The sequence below is a fragment of the Erpetoichthys calabaricus genome, chromosome 8 (assembly GCF_900747795.2).
Source record: "Erpetoichthys calabaricus chromosome 8, fErpCal1.3, whole genome shotgun sequence".
Lineage (NCBI taxonomy): Eukaryota > Metazoa > Chordata > Cladistia > Polypteriformes > Polypteridae > Erpetoichthys > Erpetoichthys calabaricus.
This window is the reverse complement of record NC_041401.2, coordinates 73,877,885-73,893,806: the sequence shown is the minus strand read 5'-3', so window position 1 is coordinate 73,893,806 and position 15,922 is coordinate 73,877,885. Positions and strand designations below refer to the sequence as shown.

The 15,922-nt window shown below is 38.1% G+C and overlaps 1 protein-coding gene across 3 annotated transcripts in view; it reads right to left on the bottom strand.

The window, feature by feature from the left end:
* Positions 1-15,922, bottom strand: part of LOC114656546 (dynein axonemal heavy chain 9-like) — a 247,958-nt gene that overhangs the window by 184,001 nt on the left and 48,035 nt on the right. For all 3 annotated transcript variants that reach the window (XM_051930715.1, XM_051930717.1, XM_051930716.1), the window contains exon 15: positions 13,832-13,990. In XM_051930715.1, coding sequence (XP_051786675.1) covers positions 13,832-13,990 — 159 coding nt within the window. The remainder of the gene's footprint in view (positions 1-13,831; positions 13,991-15,922) is intronic.

The following is a 15,922-nucleotide window of genomic DNA, read 5'->3' as shown; positions in this document are numbered from 1 at the left end:
TTTTACCTCTTTTACTCATCCAGTAGCAAAATAGACCCACAATCAAATCTGACATCAAAACAGTCCTCCAATAGAAGTTACTGAAATGCTAGCCGAGCCGCTTGTGCGGCATGGAACATCCTGCCTTGTCAGTGACTTGTGCGAATTTCTACCGAAACAACTCACTGCTTGTGCTGCTTCAGTTCATAGCAGGTAAGCTGAATGACCTTTGTAAACATAAAATTTAAGAAAGCAAGAAAGAAAAGAAAAAAGTCATTTAACTTATCCAAAAAATTAAGAGGAAAGGAGCTTCTGAAGCATGACTATATATAAGCCAAAATGCACACAGTTAATCAACATTTACTCTGCATTAAACTAAGAACAACCTCACAACTGCATTATCTGCAGATTACAACATTTCATTATTTCACTGACACTCTAGATCAGGGGTGGGCAATGTCGGTCCTGGAGAGCCACAGTGGCTGCAGGTTTTTCTTCCAACCCACCTTCTTAATGAGAAGTCAATTATTGCTCCCAACCTTAATTGTTTATTAAAATCTTAAATATCTGCATTCATTTTTTTAATGGCTCATTATTAGCAATAAGATGTAAATGGGGTGGCACAGTGGCGCAGTGGTAGCGCTACTGCCTTGCAGTTAGAAGACCCGGGTTCGCTTCCCGGGTCCTCCCTGCGTGGAGTTTGCATGTTAGTCCCGTGTCTGTGTGGGTTTCCTCTGGGTGCTCTGGTTTCCTCCCACAGTCCAAAGACATGCAGGTTAGGTGGATTGGTGATTTTAAATTGGCCCTAGTGTGTGCTTGGTGTGTGGGAGTGTTTGTGTGTGTCCTGCAGTGGGTTGGCACCCTGCCTGGGATTGGTTCCTGCCTTGTGCCCTGTGTTGGCTGGGATTGGCTCCAGCAGACCCCTGTGATCGGATTCAGTGGGTTGGAAAATGGATGGATGGATGGAAGATGTAAATGACAAAGGAGCCAGCAGTTCTCCATCTAGCTTGTTTCCATTTACATCTGTGTGTGTTCATCATTGACTGTTTGATTTAATAATAGAAAAATGTGACAGACTGAAAATTATTCATTTAAGGCTTTAAATCATTTGGATGATATCTTTTGAAAAGGAAAAAATCTACGGTATAAGAACCTTGCATTGCAGACTAACCAGCCATAAAATTAAATAAGGTCTGAGATTGTCAAGAATTGGTTTCTAATTAAGCAATTGGGTTGGAATGAAAACCTGTAGCCATTGTGGCTCTCCAGGATCGACATTGCCCACCCCTGCTCTAGATTATTGGCAAAGCACAACAATGACCTGCCACCCACGCGGTCCATTGCAACCAACAATTTTAGCTAGAGACTTCAACAGAGGTTTTAACTGCGCTTTGGGTACTTGTTTCAAAAATTTAATGTTTAAGAAATATGAACTACAAGGAACCATAGACCCTCCACAACCAACAACTAACAATAGGACATCAGTTGATGCAATTTTTACATCACATGAGTTGGAGTCTGGTATCAATAAAACTTTCAGCCACCGCAAGTCTATTTGGGCTTGCCTATAAAACCAAGTTTTTTATGTACTCTAATAATCAAGCTAAATCAAGTCAATTTTATTTATAGAGCACATTTAAAATAACATAAGTTGACCAAAGTGCTGGACAATTTCCATAAATACACCAATATCTATCTATCTATCTATCTATCTATCTATCTATCTATCTATCTATCTATCTATCTATATAGTAAAATGAAAACACCAACAATAAATACTCACACACAAACTCAATCCTGTAGCAAACAGGAAGCCAGTGAAGAGAAGCTAAGACTGATCACTGACTGTGATGTGATTCTGTTTTCGTGTGCCTGTTAGAAACCTGGCAGCAGTGTTCTGGACAAGCTGAAGATGAGCAAGGAATGACTGATTAACTCCAATGTATAATGAGTTGCAATAGTCAAGCCGAGAAGAGACAAACGCATGAATTAGAATTAGCGCCTTGAATATGGGAAAGGCACCATATAAATAAAATATATTACTATTATTATTATTATTTTCAAAATCACATAGAGAAAGAAAGGGCTTGACCTTAGCTAATACCCTGAGCTGACATAAACAGGGTCTAACAATGGAGTTAATATGTTTATCAAATTTGAGGGCATTTTCTCCTCAGTTGTGGACTAGCTGGTGAAAGCATACATTTCTCTCATCTGGATACTTCAACTCCTGCCCTAATTTCAAAAACATGCATGTTACAATCTTAACTGGACCACTGGGCATTTGCATGTGTGTGCCCTGCAATGGACTGCTTTGCCGGACAACGTTGATTAAAGCTCTGCAACCCTGTTCATGAAAACCAAGATTAAAAATATATCGCTGAATGTTTTGGCTAGTACATTGTCACACACGTGCGATTAAAGGGCCTGAATAACAGTAATTCCATGTCTGACCAGGGAGTGGCGAGGTGGACTAATTGTCTCTCTCAATCCCTTACAGACCATTCTCGGGAAATCCTGCCCGGTTCTGGCACCACTGATAATGTCACATTTTAAGTTCCGGTGCTGGCGATGGTGTCACTTATGGTTCCGGCGCTGCCGATGACGTCACTTCCTCCACTTGTCTTTAAAAGCCACCATCTTAAGGCAGCAATTCAGTTCTGTTTTGTACTCGCATGCGTAAAAAACTCTTGACAATTTACCTCTTTGCAGCCAGGATATAATATATGGGTGGCTGCCCCAAACCTTTTCATGTCTCATCATGCTTTTTGTGACAACATTCAGATTTACTTCATGGGCAGTGGGGAGAACATAAAGGAACATTCTGGTAACGTATGCAGCCAGGAAAAGCAGTGTGCAGTGCTAAAATATGTGGACTGAAAGCTGATGAAGTGTTATAGACTATCTGGACAGCATGGTGAAAGTACAACCCCAAATCAGAAAAAGTTGGGACAGTGTGGAAAATGTGAATAAAAAAAGAAAAAAGCAAGTTATAAATTCTCCTCAAATTTTATTTCATTGCAGACAGTATGAACACAAAATAATTCATGTTTTTTTTTGTCAACATCATTTGATTTGTAAGTAAATATCCATTCTTGCCATTCCGGCTTGCAACACATTTCAAAAAAAGTTGGGATGGGGGCAATTAAGGGGTAGTAATGAGATATAATAACTAAATAATGATGTGATTTGAAACTGGTGATGTTAACAGGTGATTGCAATCATGATTCGGTACAAAAGCAGCATCGAGGAAAGGCCTACTCCTTTAGGAGCAAAGATGGGGTTGTATTATGCTTGAGTGAATCATATACAAATAGACTGGCAAGTTCAAATATGACCAAACACAAGTCACTGAGCAAAAATAAAGAGGGGATCTTTCAAGATGGAAGGTCATAAGAAATATGTGACTTACCAAATGCCAGAAAAAAGTAATTTTAAGCATTAGAAACATGTATTTTTTGGACCATGTATGATGAAATGTGCAGAGAAATTTGCATTTGTTAGTTTCAGTTGTGACTAATACTTTACAACTACAGTCATGCAGATTTGGTGGAATGATCTTAAAACACCAATATATGAACACTTCATGAGAAGGAAAAAAAAAGTAATCAGTGGAACCACATGTTTGCTAATGTGTAATACCCATCCATTTCCTCCACCTGCTTTATCCATAACAGAATAGCATAGAAATAGATCCTGTGCCCTCAGCATTAGGCACAAGGCAGGAAGCAGGATTCCTAGATGGAACAGTCATGTTTGCCATTATAGAAATATCCATTAAACTTACATGCATGTCTTTGGGATATGGGAGGAAATCGGATTAACTTGAGAAAATCTGTGCAATCACTCAGAAAATTGCAAGCTCCACACAGCTGAAAACGATCCCTGTGAGCAGCAGCAGTAAACACTTTTCCACCATGATGCCAGCAATGATCAAAAGCACATTTTTAGATTCTTTCAAGATGTGTTAATTGATTTAATCATAATTAATTTAAAAAGTATGTGCTGAGGACCGACATCTGGAGCTACTTCGGTCAACTATACAAACATTGGTTTTTACCAAGAATGGGCCACAGATTGCTACATACTGCCTGAGGGACAATTACTGCTTTTACTGCTCCCATGACACAACCCATGATTTGCTGTCTTGCAATTCCAAACAGCTGGTTAAAATAAATGTCCAGGAGCTCCGTGTATACTCCTGCATAATCTGTGAAGAGCAGAGCCCAAGGAATGGGTTGATTTGTCCTTTGTTGACAGAAGCCCTCAAATGGCATGCAAATGCCAGCTTAGTGATAAGAAAGGGGCGCAGTAACACATCTCTCCACTGCTTCTCTTTCAGCAACATGGATAGACAGAGAAAAAGAAAGAAATACTCATTCTAATCACTTCCTCTGCCTTCTCTGTACTACATTCAAACATCTAATTAAATTATAGCTCCACCATAATTTCTCAGATTGCTTCTCCGGAAAATGGAATGTGAGTTAATTGCCGTTGATTTCTTCTTCCACAGAAGTCTATTTCTTCAAGGTGTTAGCATTCATTTAATGAAGACAGGATGCCAGCGTGTCCCAATTTGTCATGGAACAGCCCTGAAAATCTCCACTGCAATGTTAGCACTCATTATTATTCAAAGCCTGACCTGTAGCTTCATGTTCAATAACTAATTAATCAGTGAAACTATTTTCTTACTTGTTTGCATGTGTACTGTTGCTTTGTTTGACTCATATAATCAAGTCAATTTTGTGTGTGAACATCAAAGGCTTGTTTCAGGTCTTGAGCTATTAGGCTTAGCTTATTAATTAGCCAGGCAGACTTAACAACACCTTCAAGGCAGTTACTGGTGTGAACTTTGAACCCATCTGTGTAATGAAGCATAAGGGGCAAGAAAGACACAGGCAACACAGCATAAGGTCAGTGTGACTGTGATCAGAACATAAAGATGAAGGAGCTCCTTAACACCAAATCAAACTGATTTCTGAAATGTAAACCTTTTTGGCATGCAATACAGATCACCTTCATATTTACGCTATACTTTACCACACCATTAAATGCAACGATAGCAAAAGAAAATATAGAAGATGGTGCCACAATAAGCAGGTAATATATAAACATATAGACACGGACTCTCAAACTCACTTAATGAAAATATCAGGTGCAAGGCAGAAACCAGCTCTGAACACTGCAAAAGGCCATTGCAAAGCCCACATAACCATACACCTAGAACTTACTGTACAACTGTCAGGGGAATACAGAAACACAGAGGATATGCAAACTTCACACAGACATAAAAAAGGCATCGGACATTGATTTGTAATGCTGTACTTCTAATAAGCTCTGTGTAACGGGATATAGACCCATCTAACAGCCAGTGAGAAAAGCACTATGTAAATCTAAAGAATTATTATTATTATTATTATAAGAGAATACCTTTATTGTCATTGTAACAAATACAACGAAATTAGGTGCAGTCCCTGCAGTGTCAAAATATAAATAAATATAATTACAAAAGGATAACAAAGGACAAGAAGAAATAAGGTAAAACTCAAACATTCAACATAAGACCTTAATTGCACATGAACACTATTGCACAAGATGTCATCTATTGCACTGCTGCATTGGAGGTGATTAGGTGGCATTCAGTGCCCTAATAGCAACAGGGTAGAAACTGTTATTCAGCCTATTAGTCTTTGTTTTGATGCTCTTATATCTTTTGCCTGATGGCAACAGTTAGAACATGTCATGAGCGGGGTGTGAGGAGTCTTTTAAGATAGTTTCTGCTTTCCTTATGCAGCGAGAGCTTATTATTAATTATTATTACAGCAACTGTCTTTTGATACAAATCTACATTTATTTTTAAATTCTCAATGCTTCTAAAAACATTGTTAGTTAATGACATGCAAGAGTACTAATGGGCCTCTAGCCTTTATCTCATTTTATAATAACACAACCATGTTTTGACCTGGATGGATGCAAGACTAAAGCTCATCTTGAGGTGCAGAACAACATTCCCCTTTTGTGTATAAGCCGGCGAAGCTTGTTCTGAGATGTACAACAGCATTTTCCACCATGTGTGGTAGGGCCAGTCAGAGATGGCATGGAGTTTTAAACTTGTACCTGAACACAGGTTCTGTGGTGGATCTACTTATTTAATTGTGTATTGGTGTTTGTAGAAAATTCAGTTCATTCTCATTGATTTCATGGGATCCATTTCTCCACCCATTAATAGTTTATTGCATTCTTAGTCCATTACAAGATTAGTGTCAACCAGTACCTAAATACTCAACACTAAAAAAATTACAATATATATCTTATTGGTACTCATCGGTATGTTAAATACCAAACATCTAGGATGTCAAAAACATTTTTTTTTATTTTAGCATGTAAGGAAAGTTAAGAAAATCAGTGTCAAAATGTATTTTGAACATTTCCATAACAAGGAAATAAGTAAGTAATGCCGGTGCAAGGTTACTTTGCGCCCTAGGCCAAGCTTATTAGTGCACCAACCGACTGTTTGGTAACTGACCCGTTATGATCTGGGCCCTAGGTGAATGCCTAATTCACCTTAAAGGTGGCGCCAGCCCTATAAGTAAATGAATTAAGTCCAGAAATATTCATGTTGACCATGGAAGTCAAGGACACCTGTTATTTTGTAGCATTCCTTTAATAAGGCACATTCTGCGTCAGAATCCACTGGCTACAGAAGCGTGGCTCAAGGTACAGTATATGATTAAATGAGTTGCCACCAGGAGGCAGTAGTCGTATTGCACAATATAGCCAGGAAAACAAATAATGGAGTACATGGTCATTTACAGCTACCTACACTCTACATGTGTGTGTTTCAAGACACATAAGTAGAAAGAGATCAGTAGCCACCAGAAGATGTTGTGAACCTGAGATTTTTATAGCATAGTTGCTTACCTATAATGTGACTCTGTTCTAAAACCTCACGGAGGATTAAATATTTCTGGGAAGGAAGGAAGAGAGTAAAAGCAGGGAGGAAAGGTGATCATATACTGAAAATAAGGCAACATCTGAAAATGAAAGTTACAAACAATTGGCAGTTTAAGGAAATACAAGACAGTCAGGATCTTCCTTATTATGGTTTCCTAACATCTTCTGGTCCATGCAGGACTGCTATGTACTTTACTATATTATAAATGTTGTAATTTGTTACTTCTCAAGTGCTTTTTTTTGCAGTTCTGTCAGCAATTAATAATTTGTTACAAAACAATGACATATGCTTTCTTTAATGTTCATATGCTTAAGCACAGTCAAGTCTCCTCTGCTACACAAGTCACTAAGCAGTGATTCTGGATTTATAAAGGGGAGAAGCTATATATTTTGTAAAAATAACAGATATAATAAAGAACAATTTGAACCCACTCAGAAAAAAATGCATAATCATAAATTATTCAATCTGAAGTTGTCCTGAAACTATTAAAGCTGTTTAACCTTGGAAGCAAATTTTTAAAAGAAAACTGGACAAAGTCTTTTAAACATTTATTTATTATCAACATTTAGGGAAAGAGGCAGCAACTGGAGAAGTTTGAACCACGATAAGCTGTTCATGCCATATATGACTACTTCTTAAAGTCTTGCTTCATTTACCCTTATACAACAATAAACATGCTAGATTATGAAAATCAAAGTGAAAGAAAGAGATAAATTCAAGTTGCATTTGCTTACTGTAAGCTGGCCTCAGTGCGTCTAATCTGTTTCTGTGGGCTGCTTTGATATTTAGCAGCTAATGTTAGAATTGTACTTTGAAGAACATTTATTTCTTTCATTGTAAAACAAATGACTCAGTGACATTTAGACCTGCAGCCAAGCCTAGTCAATATGATCAATGGCTAACATTGAAGCTATGGGCACTTTGCTCTTTTCCCACACATTTTATTACATTGAGTTAAGTGGTGCACTAGACTAACATAAAGTACAATGTGTCACAGATATGCTGCGTACAAGCTCACCTTCAAGCCTACCTTGTAACACTGACCAAAGATGCAAAATCAGACCCCTCCAAACACATGCTGACTTGTCAAATTGTCAGGACTAGGACATGCAGGTGGGGTGGCGGTTGTGGTGGGCATATGGTAGTGTTGGGGGTTCCCTGGATATAGTTATAAATTACAAAGAAAATATCCAAAAAAATGCCAGAGTGTTTTGTAAAGCTGTGGCCTCAAAACACAATGTTGCATTTACAAATGTCTCAGATTGTGAAAGTGAAGACTATGGTATTAAACCTTTTGTGTCATTTTTAACATACTTGATGACATATATAAAATTATTTGTTCATTAAATCCCAATTGTCATTGTCTAAAATGCTGGAATACAATGTAAAAGACAAAAATTACACAAAACAAAAAAATATATTAGCACTCTATTCAGCCAGACTAAATCTGGCTACTAAACTTTGACAATGGAAACTATCATCCATCCATCCATTTTCCAACCCGCTGAATCCGAACACAGGGTCACGGGGGTCTGCTGGAGCCAATCCCAGCCAACACAGGGCACAAGGCAGGAACCAATCCTGGGCAGGGTGCCAACCCACCACAGGACACACACAAACACACCCACACACCAAGCACACACTAGGGCCAATTTAGAATCGCCAATCCACCTAACTCGCATGTCTTTGGACTGTGGGAGGAAACCGGAGCTCCTGGAGGAAACAAACCCAGGTCCCCAGGTGTCCCAACTGCGAGGCAGCAGCGCTACCCACTGCACCACCATGCCGCCCGAAACTATCATAGTTTTGTTAAAAAATGTCAAGGCCTCTATTGTAGGCACAGAGCTGGACAGTTTGACATCCGTGGCAGAGCGACGGGCGCTGAGCAGGCTCCTGTCAATCATGGAGAATCCACTGCATCTACTAAAGTCAGTATCATCTCCAGACAGAGGAGCAGCTTCAGCAACAGACTGCTGTCACTGTCCTGCTCCACTGACAGACTGAGGAGATCGTTCCTCCCCCACACTATGCGATTCTTAAATTCCATCCGAGGGGGTAAATGTTAACATTATACAAAATTATTGTCTGTTATACCTGCATTTTTATCACTCTTTAATTTATATTGTTTTTTTTATCAGTATGCTGCTGCTGGAGTATGTGAATTTCCCCTTGGTATTAATAAAGTATCTATCTATCTATCTATCTATCTATCTATCTATCTATCTATCTATCTATCTATCTATCTATCTATCTATCTATCTATCTATCTATCTATCTATTTATCTTTGTATTTTAGGTTAACGATTTGTGTGTTCAAATGTGACTGGGATTGTTCAGTGTGTCAAGACTGCCAATGCATTAGGCTCAGTTAATAGGTCACACGTCTGGCTTTAGTATATTTGGTCTGAAATGAGATTGTGGTTTAACTGGGAGTTTTATACACCTGGTTCAGAGGTGTATGGTTTTGTTGACATTTTTACAATTGGGCTTGTAGGACAAAGCAGGCATTTCCTGTTTTTGTAGGATAATATTGCACACAAATCCTTCTCTGTTAAATGGGGTCATTTGAAATAGATGCAGAAAGCCAGCCACAATCCTCCATCTGCAGACCAGAAGGACATTAAACTGAGCTGTTGACCTATTCTGCAGCTGTACCACTGCCCAAAAATTTCTCGGCTTGCTTTTTGAATTTCATCTGATAACCAGAGCTGGTAAACAAGGATAAGACAACATGTCTGAAGACCAAATGTATATCTGAAAGGAAATTCATCATAATTTTTAAATGCAACCTGAACTCTTGCTTCCTGACATGACACCTACTGTAAAAGCAGGCCTATAAATTGAACTGGACATCTTCCATTAAAAATCAGAAGCATGCACCTCTTCACACTCATTGGAGCCAGCAAGTTCACCCATACACTCCATGGAGCCAGCAAACTCAGTCATGCATCTTTCTTTAGGACTGAAAACAATCTGCTTAGGTCTGGAAGATACGATTATTAGAGTTCTGGGAGCTGGACACAGTGAAATGCCAGTGGACATGGTGGGGGTATCACAAGCTCTCAGATGCACTCTTTCATGTTTCAGTTCTGTGCTAGAAACGGAGTCCAGTTTGGGAACAGAAACTGAACTTCAACAAGGTAATCTCAGCCCCTAAGCTCTTAGTTCAGAAGGATTCACGTGTTTTCCTTTAAAGCTGCAGAAGACACAGCAAAGAGCCTAATACCTATGGCAAGGTGAGTGAGACAACACCCTAACACAGACGAAAGACCAGAAAGCAAAGAGAACAATTGAATTACACAACTAGTTCTTTGCTTAAACCCAGAACCCACACAGTATCAGACATTATCCTTAAAAGCCTGATATCATAAAACTGCTTTATCTGCAACAAGATAAATTAGAGCTCTAAGTAGCTACAGTAGTAAACAAACAGCTAAAGAGCTGATTTCTCACATCTAATTGTTACTGTGTATCAAGCTCAGCATTAACTGTTTCAGGTAAACTTTTACAAGCGTTTACCATTTGGAGACAAGAGAACCTTGAGTCTCACCCTAACAGTTTAGCTTTAACTCACCTACAACTGGTCATTAAAGAGAGCTGACGACCAGAGAAATGCTACACAAAAAAGCATGGAAAAATCAAGAAATGTCAGGAACCCTCTAAACAAAGTAAGAACTGCCTCCTGTGTTTGTTTTTCTTGCATCTTTTCTTTAATGTCATATGAGCAGTTTCTATAATCCAAGTGATTATCAGTCAATTATAGTGCTCTGTGTGTTAAACTGAGTGTGTAAGGTATGTAAGGTAAGGAAAATAAACTGTCAGCCTTACTAAAATATCTCATTAACTATTAGCATTGCCAAATGCAAACCAAAATTAAGTTCATTCTATTTCTCTTCAACACAGGGCACAGGCAAATTACTGAGTTTTTCAGGGCAGGTTTGAATTGGCAGTTTAATGTTTAATACATAGTCACTAGGCCACAAACATATACACTATATTTAAATTGACTCATGAACTATTTTATTTTTCAAGTGATGTTTCTTGAATGACTTCATTTCTTACACATATTTCAGTAACACAAACTTATATTTTTCACTCTTTCTACTCAGAATGACACTGCAATGATTGGTGAATTTTATTAATCTTCTATGCATCTAACCTGGGCTTTTGCCCTCAAGAACTGCACACTTATCTCTTACTATCTTGATTTCTGAAAGACTTGGAATTTTTTGCTGCCTTCCTGTGACATCATGTTGCATTCTTGCGAGTGTCTGTGTTTTGTGAGTCTCACATCAGCTGATGCTTAGGGGATTTCCCTCGTGATCCCATTGGTGCGAATGGTTAAAGGGTCATCAGAACTCTTTCTCATCCACGTTTGGATCAAATCAATGTTTGATGAGCGAGTCTACATGTTTTTCTTGCTTTTTTTTGACTCAACTTCTGTCTGTTTGGATCAAATCAACATTTGATATGAAAATTTCTACATGTTTTCCTTTGCATTTTTTGACTCAATATCTGTCTAATGACTTATAATTTTTGTTTAGCATTTTCTGGTATGTTTGAAAGATTATTTTTATTTCCTCTAGTATTGACCCTTGCACATATTTTTTGACCTCGCTTCATCTTCTGACCCCCTTAATAAAAATTTTCCTCTGACTTCTGCTGAGTCAGATCAGGCAACAAGAAAGCCAAATATAAGCACATGATTTATGTCTTAAATTAGAACACACAAGGCACTGATGAACAGAACAAGAAAAAAGTACCAAATAAACATACAACACAAAAATCCTGCACCCACTCTGGACTTGACCATACTCGTGTTGATCCTGTCTTTTAGATGGCGTGACTTGCCTATTTTCCCACCTCAAAAGTACAAACATACAATATTTATAAATGGACAATCTTCCACCTACCAGTTAAGCTTTTCCCTTTACTGTAAATTATCCCTGGAGTCTCTGGAGTTTTTTTGTTCGAAGCGGCCTAAATCCTATCCTAGGTCACATCCAGGAAACCATCAGAATGATGTCTAGGGTCACAGGAGCCCATACTTTGGCTAAATACACTCCAGGATAGAGATCTCTCTGTGTCTGGTGCCTCTGCAAAACTAAGCTTTCAGTTACCTAGTACTGTAATGGCCATATCTCATAGGTAACCCTAACCACTGTTATGTATTAACATGTGTTTTAAAGTTATTTTTTTAATTATTATTTTTCATATTCTTATGTATTTGCTGTGTTGATTGTATAGCTTTGTACTGTTCCTTTAAATGTTCTGAAATTCCTTGTGCCTTGAGGCAGGCCAGTAGAGTTGGGATTAAGCCCACTGGGGTGAGGCCTTTCCCAGACAGGTAAGTGACCCTTGGCCTGGCCACTGAAGCCTTTGTGGAGTATTTGGAGGCCTCATATCCATTTTTTAACTATATAATGACCACTACTTGACCACATATCTAGGTCTCCTTCTTGGTCCTTGCTAGGTTCTAAACCTGTACCGCATCACCCCTTCCTAACTGTAAACTCCTTGTCCAACCATTTATTATTTTTAAGATATATATAAATATTAATACGTTTAGGTGTGTGAAAACTTTAAAAGAAAATTCACCTAATTGCGATAAATTTAACCAATCACCAATTTCTAAACTTATTTTATAGATCCATATTACATGAGAATCCTACTTCTGTCAGAATTCCACAACACAAAGTATAAAGAACCTTTTTCTGAATGCAAATGCAGAATATCTCCCTGAACTTATTCTGCTGGATCTTGTAGCTGCTTTGTACATTACTGACCATAGAAACATCAAAATAATGAACTGTACATTGGTCTTGGCATGCATCCATTTCTGACATCATTGCCAATTATACAAAGTGCTACTTCACGTGTTACCAATGCTCCACGAATGGCTTTAATTCAATTTCACCAGCACATATCGTAGTAGTCCATTTTAGTTATTTAGACAGCAATTTAAATGTTTAACTTTATCTTGTTTGTCTTAGCCATTGATAAAAATTTGATTTCTTGACTGTTCCTTTCCTTTAATTTTGTTTGACTCCGTGCACTTTCTTAATGTTGTGCACCATTCTTAGAAGTCTGGTGGGGTGACACAAATTAAGGTCAGAATTTTGTGCATTCCCTAAAATACAAGCGTTGAAGCTTTCCAAGAAGATTACATAAATTTTTCTATTCCTGGACACATCTCTAACTGTCCATCTGTATTTGTTCTCCTTCTTTATTAGTCTTAGCAGTGTTTCCAAGGTTTTATACTTAGAGCAGTTCTCATCAGAAGCCACATAAGTTTCACCATTATCTAATGTCATACACATATGCTGGTAACACTCATTTCTACGAGAAGATGCTTGCACTGCCTACTCTAGTGTGACTAGCTGTTTCTCCAACAGGAGTGTACAGTTACTTCTAAGGAGATTGTATTACAATTCAAGATGCCGACTTCCTTCATCCTGAACATCACATTCTCTTCTCTACTGTATGCCCAGCTCTGTAGACACCCTTTGAGAAAGGCTTACAATTGGACTGAAATCTACTGTATCTGCTACCATTAAAATCTACTTCAGCTAAATAGCAAATTTGTACTTTTCTCTTAGTTACAGTGTCTTTGTTTCCTTCTCTCTGGATAAATACAGTTATCTTAGATCCATATTCTTCTACCAAAAAGCATTGACCAATGAACATACAGACAAGCACCACTACTACGTCACATGTGTACACTGCACATTCATACCTGAATGTTATCATAGATTTCTAAGATGAACATGCATGGCTAAATGCCAAATCTCAGGGACAGCCATTACCACATCAACCATCTTAAGCTCCTTGTCTGCATTCATTCTTCCTGGGAGCCAATTATTCTTGTACAAAACTCAGTCTAGGAGCACTACCTACCCTGGACATGGTTAATCGATGGTAGGATACTGCATTCTGCAACCACCTCAAAAGGCTACCGGCAGCGGAGTTTCCTCCAGCTTTGTGCTCCATGTTCTCTGCGGTATAACACTCCTTCTGCAACTGGGTTTCCAGGGCCGTCAGGGTAGTTTCTGGGAGCTGAAAACATAATGAATGCATTGTCTTGTCATAAACATGTTTGTAATATAATAAAAATATACGTGGGCAAGACTTTACAAATATTAAAAATATTAAGTCTGGGTTTCACTTAACCCCATACTCCATAGCCTACGCTATGGGCATGCAGTTTAAAGTAGGCAAGAAGAAACCTGGAAGTAAAGAATTAATTTGTTCAAGAAAGTACAGAGCTATTCATTCATTTCTCCATTTTCTGAACCTGCTTACATTCAGATGGGGAGATGGCATCATTGGACAGAAGTCACAAAATAACCTTAGACAGAGCACCAAGTACATTCATGTATATAACCTCCATTGACTTGTGCCAGGCTAATAGAGCATCTTAAAAGCAGATCTTTGGAGATTTTGAAACAATCCAAAAACAAAAAAAAAACACCTTCATGGGAAGAATATGAAAAATTCACACAGAAAAACATTTGTAGTCAATCATAGTGCCTGGAAAGTGAGGTAGGAGGCTTAACAAAGGTTCAGTATAGTATCAGCTAACTAAGTGATAAATGTACTTGCAGCAAAAACCAAAGATGCCAAGGCTTTTAGTTTGTGACCCTTGAAGTTCACATACATGTTCTCCATTCCACAGTGACATAAAGAGTTTCTGTGTGCCATCCTAAAATAGACCACAACCTGCCAAAAACCAAAGCCTTATCAAAAACAAAGCTTGTATTACACAATAGACACAATGGAGGACTGATTAAAGGGAGAAGGCAAAAGTATCAAATAAACAGAAATCACACCCCATCTGTTCACTGCTCCTAATATATATTTCAGATTTGTACAATATCTGATGGTTTCCTCTGGTCCAATTAGTTTGTGTATTGGGATAGCAGCAGACACAGTTGCCTTGAATGATTTGAGCCATTGAGATTAATCCTGTGGCCTGTCTTTTCAATCTTGAACAGAAATGGAGCCTGGAGGTATTTTTTTACATGAGTTATTTGAACTAACGACTTATAATTTTTGTTTAGCATTTTCTGGTTTGTTTGAAAGATTATTTTTATTCCCTCTAGTATTGACCCTCGCTCATATTTTTTGACCTCACTTCATCTCCTGACCCCCTTAATAAAAATTTTCCTCTGACTTCTGCTGAGTCAGAACAGGCAGCAAGAAAGCCAAATATAAGCACATGATTTATGTGTTAAATTAGAACACACTGATGAACAAAATGAGAAAAAAGTACCAAATAAACATACAACACAAAAATCCCTGCACCCACTCTGGACTTGACTATACTCGTGTTGATTCTGTCTGTTAGATGGGGTGACTTACCTATTTGCCCATCTCAAAAGTACAAACATACAATATTTATAAATGAACACTCTTCAACCTACCAGTTAAGCCTTTCCCTTTACTGTAAATTATCTCTGGTGTCTCTGGAGGTTTTGGGTTCAAAGCGGCCTAAACCCTATCCTAGGTCACATCCAGGAAATCCTCAGAATGACATCTGGAGTCACTCCAGGATGACTCCACAACAAAAAGTATAAATAACCTTTTTCTGAATGCAAATGCAAAATATCTCCCTAAACGTATTCTGCTGGATCTTGCAGCTGCTTTGTACATTACTGACCATAGAAACATCAAAATAATAAACTGTACATTGGTCTTGACATGCACCCATTTCTGACATCATTGCCAATTATACAAAGTGCTACTACACTTGCTACCAATGCGCGTCCAATGGCTTTGATTCAATTTCACCAGCACGTATCATTATAACATATTGAGTTAGTTGAACTTGAATGTTATACTAGAAACCTTTACAAAGAACCCAGCTCAAAGTGCATGAGCAAACTAGACAATACTACCATTTGCTATTTACAAATAACTCCATGGTCATCGAAATTGATTTTTAAATCACAAATAAGTGTCCTCGCAAATGTTTGGATTTTTCATATA